At 34.3% G+C, this 9,865-nt stretch overlaps 1 protein-coding gene across 1 annotated transcript; it reads right to left on the reverse strand.

Moving 5' to 3' along the window:
* Positions 1-1,282: 1,282 nt before the first annotated feature.
* On the reverse strand, positions 1,283-2,239 carry LOC140840675 (exocyst complex component EXO70C2-like). The gene has a single exon (XM_073207845.1). The coding sequence runs from the start codon at positions 2,237-2,239 to the stop codon at positions 1,283-1,285; it is 957 nt and encodes a 318-aa protein (XP_073063946.1).
* Positions 2,240-9,865: the final 7,626 nt, after the last annotated feature.

The raw sequence follows: 9,865 nt of genomic DNA on the forward strand, positions 1-9,865 counted from the left end.
ATTGAGATAAGATTTTATTGTGTTTCCTTCATGATATATATTTGAATAACATGAATATCTTTCATTGTCATATATTGAGATTTAATGCTAATTCTCTTGATTATCATATCTCATATTTTCGAAAAAATATATTTGTTTTTTTAGATAAGATCGATGAATATTTAATAGAAAACTATCTAAGTTCGTGCTGTAAATTTCATAAACTCTATACGTGATAATGGTGAGATGCATGCAATATTTGTTTAACTTTTTGATGAGATTGTGTACATATACAGGCTTGATAATGCCTATATTATGCTATGAAAGTGTCAGCCGAAGCACGCGACTTTTGGAAAAGAAAACACCTGACTGTTTATTATATTTTGTCAACTGCTTTACCAAGGTTTAAATGTCACTTTAGTTTAACTTATTATTGCTAACTGAATCAAATCAACATTACCAACACTAAATAATTGTTACTTTAATCCAATAAATCTCGTACAATTATAATTATTCCAAAAAACTGCTTTACCAAGGTTTTGACAGTATCAATACACTATTCTGATTTTGAGAGTTTCAATTGTTAATGGTCCACACACTCAAAGCTTCGTGATTCATTCTTCGAGGGAGCATGATGACGTCTCGGGATAGAATAATTTGCATTTTCGAAGGGAATTCAAGTTGGCGGATACATGTGATTCTTGTCAAGTTAAGTCTATTGAATATGTTCGTCTTAAAATCGTTACAAAAGAGGGAGTCTTTTAATTATGATAAGTCCTTGTATGATCATAACATTATTTATATGAGTAAGTCTCTTGTGAGATGGTCTCACGATTTTTTATTAGTGAGCCGGGTCAACCCTACCGATATTCACAATAAAAAGTAATAATCTTAGCATAAAAAGTAATATTTTTTCATAGATGACCTAAATAAGATATTCGACCCATGAAAATGATCCGTAAGATCGTCTCACAAGAGTTTTTGTGTATTTATATTTAGTAGATTCACTTGATAGCTGGACGTGACGTTGCGGATATATGTCGATAGGAGCGAACCACGTTAAAATCATGACGTTCTCGTGTTTTTGATAATAAGCAGATATTACACTATACATGATGGGCCATTCGAAATTGTATTGCATATCATTCCTGTCCGGAAACAACAGCTGCCCATGAGAATGAAATTAACAAAAAAAAAAAATGATTGAGAGATTCTTACATTATTATCCTTTTTTTTTGTTTATCAATTACAAAGAACGTTTCCCTTATCTCATATCCAAATGTTTACTCCTTGAATTGTACTTCTATTTACAATTTGATTTCAAGATGAATTTGCGAACAATTTCTCCAAGACTAAAGCCTTGAGTTCCTCGGCTGAATATTTGATGCTTTTGTCTACAGGGGACTTTATTCCACACCTTCTCCTGAACTTTTCGAGAAACTGTTGGTAAGCCGGAACCAACTGTCTCCGACATGGACTGGCGAATATTAGCCCTGAGCTGTGAATCAGGCACCGTCCAGGACGAATGTAAAGCCCCAACATGTTCAAAAACATCATTGAATTCCTTCATCCTCTTCTTTAATGTAGTTTTAGATAGCCTAGAACTAAAAGACCAACTGGTAACATACAATCCCTTATCATCAAAACAAGCCAAGAACTTGTGGGAAGTGGATGACTGATAACTGAGCATGAACTGCTTCACTTTCTGACGCAACTTGTTTAGGTACAAGTCGCCGATCATCTCGTGTAACTCATCGGATCCTTCGATTTTTTGGACTATGTGATGAATGTTGTTCATCATAAACAAGTCCCCCAAAATGGGATCTTTGTATTTCTTGGACTTCCCCTCTAGATTCATCAGTAGAACTACGATGATCAAGATCAAATGGAGATCACAATACGTTCGAAAACCGAAATCCCCCAACTCCTCTTTAGGGATGACAGAATCACCAAATTTCAATGAAGGTTCTGTCTTGATAAAGTTTGAGAGCAGTTTCTTGTGTCTCACAAGAAGATTAATTTGATCCATCACATATTCTGTCAATCGATGAATCTCCCCTTTGTCATCAGGAACTTCGAAGATCTCATTAAGAACAGCGTTCTCAAAATCATACATCATTCTCCCCACATCATTCTCAATCTTGCACAATGTATCTGACGAAATGTCTCGAATGCTTTTCCCCGATTCAGAAGCGAAAAGGGTGTCACTCACCTCTAAAACGGACAAAAATCCATCGTAAAGACCGAAAACCGACACCATTCTCTTGTAAGGCTGATCACTCAAACTCACGGATTCTGCGAAACCAAACAGCCTAACCGCAAAATCTTGAACTGTTCCAACAAAACATTCATCTCTTGCGGCCCCAAGATTCTGAAATATCTCCTCACAAAAGTTCTTCTCTCTTTGAAGAAAAGTTCAACACAAATCTTGGAAACTTGAATCCAGAGCTCAACCTTTGCCTCCAAGTCAGTCCACTCAAATCTTCTGCCACTTCCCTCAATACTCAGCTCCTCAATTCGAAGCCGTATGAGCTGAGACTTAAGAAATTGCTTCCTTACATCGATGTAAGTCCTACTACATTCTCCAAGATTCCCACCAACGCTCATTCTTTCTGCTACAATTCTTAAGTAACTAATCACTTGCTTATTGGGTTTCTCATAATCCAAGTAATCTTCATACCTAATCGCACAAGCTGTGCTGTCGTTGACTGAGCTCCACTCCGAAACGGAGCTGGGGCCGGCTATGTAATTGGCTTGGCGGCTCAAAACAGCTTGGAACTCGCGCTTGAGCCGAGCCATAGACGTGGCTAAAAGCTCGTCAAATCCCCTCATTCTAGGCGATTTCAGGATTTTTTCCACGGCTTGCATGTACTGGCTTATGTCTCGGTGGCTGGAGTCGAAGATCAGCTCATGCGCCGGCCTCGATTTCCATTGCGTAATCGTGTCGACGGCGGCTTGTTGAGACATTGCTGATCCCATCACGGATTCCACAAATGTTCAAAGAAATTCGGATTCAGATATTTTTATGGGATCACAAAATTTAGAAAATTTCCACTGCCAAGAACTTGTCTGCTGAAACTTCCGCCCAGCCGCCAAACAGTTGAATTTATTTTTTTTAATTTTGCAACTATTAGTTGCGTATTACAAAGCGTTTTGGGAGACATGTCACGCGACCCACACGGATTAACACGCTTCTTGAATATTGACTCATTCTTTTGCACAACAATTCCTCTTGATTTTTTTTTGCCATTATGCTCTTAGTTATTAATCTTTATAATATAAAAAAAATCGAACAATTTGATATCATAACGAGATATTGAATACTAATCATCCTTCTGAACACGTTGTAAAAATGGAAATAGTTTCGGAACAAGAAATTTGATACCACTTGAGCTAATTTTTTTTTATATAAAATACAAAATGATAGATGTCAATTAATTTCCATAACATTCAAGTTTTTTGGGCTAAAATTTTAATGACAAAAACTTGTATGAGACGGTCTTACGGTCGTATTTAGTTAGACGGATCTCTTATTGGGGTCATCAATGAAAAAATATTATTTTTATGATAAGAGTATTACTTTTTATTGTGAAAATCGGTAAGGTTAACTCGTCTCACAAATAAAGATTTGTGAAATCGTCACAAAAGACCTACTCAATCTTAATTGTACTTGACTATGTCTTTCCTTTTCTACCAGAGAGCTCATGAACTAAATACAAAATTTTAACTTTTTTGTCATCTATCTTTATTTTTCTACTTGAACTACATGTACTAAATACAAATTTGGGTTAAAATCTCAATATTAGAAAAAATAAAATTTAAAGATCCGCCCGAGCTAAAATATAGTTTAACTCGAATAGAGTAGTGACATTCGAAAAAATTCTTTAGATTTTTTTTTTTGGAAACCCATTGTGAGTGGTTAATTTTTTTTGCCCAGACGGTGCTTTTCTTCATGAACTACTTAAATAGCCAGTGGTGGAGCAGTGTCAAAGAATTGTTTACTATAAAAGTACAAAAATACTAAGATTATGTGTATTTGATTTATGTCTTGTATACAGATGTTGTAATACATATTCACAATATATAGCGGAATATATTAATTAAACACAAAACAAATTTTATAATGAATAAAATAAGACAAAAAATCATGTACAAATATAAATACTTTTGTAGTGCGTCAGGGCAAAATGATTCACAAGAAAACTTATTAGTTTATAAAAATCAATACTGATGAACAAATAAAGCTAACTCCCTTAACAAGTAAAAGAGCATAATGCATCCAAACATATATATCAAGCCTTATAACGTTTCACTACTCTCCTTCAACTAAAAAACCCACATGTACGCATCAACAATGATCTCTTATTTATAGATTTTCTATGCCCTATAGTTTATACTTTGTATAGAGTCTCACACAAATATAGAAACAATAATTTAATTAATAAAAATAAACTCTTTTGAATAATAATATAATATTTAAAGATAAATATTAGTATTCTAGAAAATCTTATTAATCTAAAGATACAAAAATTCATATATTAATACCACAATATTTTTAACAAGGAAAAATTATCTAAGAAATAAAATATTACTTTCAATCTCTCTTTTTTTGTCATTTTGGAGAAAACATTCAAAAATGGTATTATCTTTCTTATATGCATTATCTCCAACTCCCTTGAGTTAGATAGTTATATCCTCCTGAATTCAAGCATGTTAGTGTAGAGTTGTCAAATAGGTGTTGTAACACGTAAACAGAACACTCGGAAATTTCATTAACATAACAAGATAACTAAGCAAATAGAACTAAAAACTCAGAGATAAAACAATCAAAGAAAAACCAAACAAACTAAGTAGCATCTCCAACAGTGTTTCCATCATGATCATCATCAAGATCACATTAGGCTCATCTATTTTTCATCTGCATCTGCTACTCACCCTTTTCGTTTAGCAAAGGAATGTAATCCTACTTCCAACAACAACTCATACTCAGGCACTTGATCTTTTTAAAATGCAATAACCTCTCTTCATAAAATGCTTCTTTAGAGAGCACAACATACTCAAAATGTTTTTTTAAAAAAATATTTAGCTTCAGTTGGTTTGGTTCCAGATAATGAAACACTCATGTAGCCAACATCTTGGGCAATATCAGAGCTATACAATAGAAGATCTATTTTATTGTTTCCTTTGAAATATGCATGTGTTATCTTCAGTCGGTCATCCATATCAGAATTATACATCTACATCCTTCACAAATCCTTGGGACACCAAAATCCCGTAGTTCAAAGAGGGAAAAGGCAGCTTGGGGGATTTGAATCCTCCATCTGCAAAATGCATAACTGTATTGTTTATTATCTGGATAAAATTGAAAGTGGTACTAACAGTACCAATCATGTAGAGAATTATGACATATGGTTTAGTAACCACTGTAGTGTTGGTCAAGGGAGTCCAGTTTTTTATTGCAGTCTTGTGCAAAACAGAATATAATGAAGTTAAATTTGCAACATACAACCCTTTGGGATGATCGAGAAATACTTGATTAGTCCTCCAGTGAGAACATCAGGAATGACACTGAAATCAGGTGAAACTTCCTCCTCTTCTTCCCCAACTGTTTGTTATAGAAGACATTTATCACTGTAGGATTAAAATTGAAAATCCTATCATGGACAAACACCCTGCAAAACTTCACTTAACTTTCATCTTCAACACTGGATAGGAGATTGTAGTAAAGTTCTAGAACACGTCTTCTGGAATAGGAAGTCACAGAGCTCATAATAGCAAACATTCATCGATCTTTAAAGAAAATAGTCAAATTCTGCTGTCTATAGGCCTCCACAGTAATATTCCTTTCATCAATAAATTCCCTATTGATGTATAATAGTCATAGAATGGAAGCAATTTCAAAGTATAACTTTGTGGAGAGGGACTTGCTCACATCATAGTCCATAGAATCAATGTTGTATTTGGTGTTGGCCACATCAACCTCAATATCGGCAACAACATTAGCAACGTCATCAATAGATTCACTTTCCTCATAACTATCTCCATCTTCTGACTCATCATCATTAGCATCCCCTCATCGGGATCTTCATCATTAGAGGTGCTTTTCTTTGTAGCTTTTTCTTCCTTTAAGCAAGTAAGAAACCCAGCCAAGGATTGTTCATCTTCAGTAGAATCAACGGGATCACTAGGTCCTGAAATATCCTTTGGTCATTCTTCAGAAGATGATTGAACAGTGGCAGTAGGAGATTTTGTCTTTGTAGCAACAACAGGTTTTTTCCCTACGGACAACTCAAAATCCTCATCATTTGAGTCATCTCTAGAAGGGAAATTGTGGTCCAAAAGGTTTGCGGAGGAGGAAGACCCTTTAAATTTCTTGGATGAGACAAAGTTCGGGTCATACCCTGCTTGTCTCTTTGATCTTATTAGAGGTGGACGAGGAGGAAAAACTCTACGCAACACCTCGTAATTTGGTTGGTTTTCAACATCAATTGCATTGGCCGGTTCTCCAGGGGCAATGATTTTAATCGGAGCAGGATCCTCTTCAACAGCCACCAATTGGAGGTTCTCAGTAACATGGGAGTGGGTGGTCTTTTTCTTAGGGGTTACAACACGTGCATTAGCAGCCATCTCGCTGCAAATATCAAGGGAATCATACTCACTTCCTTTCATTTGAGATAAAATACAAGTGATTATAGATGAAAATGGTAGAGGGATCGAATCAGAGAATTAAATCAAAAGAGTCATAACAAGAACTCGCGCAGATGAATAATGAAAATAAAGTGAGTATGAGTCGAGAAATGAGTTAATCAGCAGTGGTAAAAAATTTTAGTTATGATAATCATTTAAAAGATATGGCTTCCAACGATAACTTTCTTCGAAACAAACCTAATTCCCCAATCAAAATTTACTTTCATCCAAAGGTAAAACAAATATGAACAAGTGCGATCTTTATTTAAAAAAAAATCAGGTTTAACGCCATATCTATTTAATCCACTTAGCATTAAAAATCTATAAAATTCAAAATCAAGAAGATTAGGGTTTTATTCAAATGTTACATGTTAAAAGCTGATATCTCACTGAGCAAGGTAAAGTCACAAAAAAATCAGAATGCATGTCATAATTATCCCTCAAGTATGATATAATAAGGAAGTGTCAGGAAGTAACAAATTATAATTTGTATGTACTTGGTGTTGACAACACCTCTCGAAAATACTCCTGATTTTGAGTCAAACTTCCATGAACTTTTTTTTTTCGATTTTGAAATGATAGCTTCCACACTATAAAAACGGTTCCAATGTACTCTTCTATGTAGCTTTTTCCATTTGTATTTTGACTTAGAAGTGATAGCTGTCATACTAGAAGAACGGTCTTCGTAGGACTATTCTAAATAGCTTTTTCCATTTTTGTTTATTTTTTTATTTTATTCTTTCTTTCGTTTTTCTCCTTTTTGATTAAATTTTCCAAGTCACTTTTTCACATTGAACAAGAACATAGAATACACGAACATCTTCAACTATTTGATTACTTAGATTAAGCATAAACCATTCTCCAGTACTTGATTGGATGTTTGAACAACAACTGAGAGCACACCAGGAAATAGCCATGACTGTACAGTCTTTACACAAAACATGATGAATGATATATGTAATATGTATAACATCCTATAAAATTACATGTACGTAAGGTGTTGTCACAGGTGTTGCAACACCCACAACATACGTGAGTGATAATTATGCACATAATTTTAGATACTTCTGATGATTGGAGAATCTCTCGAAATCTAAAGGTTTTGAAAAAAAATCAGTCAGTTGCTTCTCAGTTCTAACAAGTTCTAGTCGAATTATACCATTCCCAACCAAATCTCGAATAAAATTATGACTAATGTCTATGTGTTTTGTTCGAAAGTGTTGTACTATATTTTTTAAAATATTAATATCAATTGAGTTATCACAGTAAACAATCAAGTTCTCACTATGAAATTCATAATATTCAACCATTTGATTCATCCACCCAAGTTTTGAATGAAAACTAAACATCTGCCACATATTTAGGTTCAGAAGTAGACAAAGACACACAGTTTTTTTTTCTATTTTTCCATGACACCATATGAATTCATAAATAGAAATACCCTCAAGTTGTACTATTCCTATCATCTAAGTCACCAGCCCAGTTAGTGTCACTAAATCTCATAAATTGGTATTTGTTTCATTGGTTTACCACAAACCTAGATCAACAGTCCTTGCAATATATCTCATAATTTATTTGAGAGCCTTTAGATGCATGATATTAAGATTAGCTTGATATCTAGCACATAAACATGCATCAAACATTATATCAGCGCGACTAGCAATCAAGTAAAGAAGACTACCAATGATGCAGCGGTATAGGGTGTTGTCAACACCTTTGGAAAAGCATCTCTATACGGTTTTTAAATAGACCCCATAGAAGTTTTCATGTGCTTAGTATTCTCATTTCAAATGTTCTTGTCCAAATTATTAGCATACTTGGATTGACACAGAAAGATATCATCATGCAGCTATTTAATTTGCAACCCAAAAAAAAAAAAAAATTCACCTACCATGTTAATTTCAAACTGTGAAGACATCGATTCAACAAAATTATCTACAAGCTTTTGTGAAGAAGCAGCAAAAATAATGTCATCCACAAAAACTTGAAAAATTCATAATATCATGCTTTAACTTTTGAATAAAAAAGGTTTTATCAACCTCATCTCGTTTGAAGCCAATGTGAAACAAATATTATGTCAACCTAGCATATTATGCTTGTGGAGCATGTTTCAGTGCATCGAGAGTCTTCTTTAGCATGTAAACACGGTCCAACTAATGTAGATTTCAAATATTTTTGATTGACTTACATAAGCTTCTTCATTTAAGATTCCACTAACCACACTCTTCACATACATTTGATACAATTTAATTCTCATACGACACACAATGACAGCAACAGTCAGACTAAATTCGGGCTACAGGAGCAAATGTTTCATCAAAATCCACCCCCTCACCTGTGCATACCCTTGAGCAACCAACTGTGTTTTTTTTCTAACAACGTTACCTGATTCATCAGTCTTGTTCTTAAAAATTCATTTATTTCCAATTACATTAACATTTTCAAGTTTGGAACTAAATCGTACACATCATTGCGGAAAAACTACTTTAAGTCTTTCTGTGTAGCATTAACCCAAAAATCATCTTTTAATGCACCATTAATATCTTCGGTTTAATGTGTGATACAATGTGGGGACCCGGACGCTAATTCATTTTTTAATCGTCTTGGGAATAATAGGATCAATTAAACAACTGGGTCTAAATTTTTTTTAAAAAAAATACGTAAGTGCGGAACATAAGATAATCAATCTGATATACATGTCAAAAATAAAAGTACAAGCCTTGTTCTACAGTATGCCATAACAACTACTGTTCTTTCACTACATATCAGATAATGAAAACAACTCTACTTTTGGTTTCGAATCTCCACGCTAAATTGTGATCTCTCATCCTCTTCTCGACCCTGATCATGTCTCACCTGTTGTCATGCACACATACAAATACAACAACAGCCGGATAACTCCAGTGAGAATAACATTCCCAGTATAAGCAACGTATACTTGCAATCATAAAAACATATATAAACGCATATAATAGTTATAAATCACATGTATCAAATCTGAAAACATGAAACGATATAAAACTGTAAATCGAACTCATATCTCTGACTCGACTCTGATCTAGTCTAGTCTAGGGATCCCGGTTCTTGGACGTTGGCACATATATCGAATCTCAGCAATAGAAGTTGATCTACTCCTAAGCAAAATCGATATAAACCAAACATCCAATGTCTAGGCACCTCTGCCAATGACTCGTTCTCC

Source organism: Primulina eburnea, chromosome 9, assembly GCF_022965805.1.
Source record: "Primulina eburnea isolate SZY01 chromosome 9, ASM2296580v1, whole genome shotgun sequence".
Classification (NCBI taxonomy): Eukaryota; Viridiplantae; Streptophyta; class Magnoliopsida; order Lamiales; family Gesneriaceae; genus Primulina; species Primulina eburnea.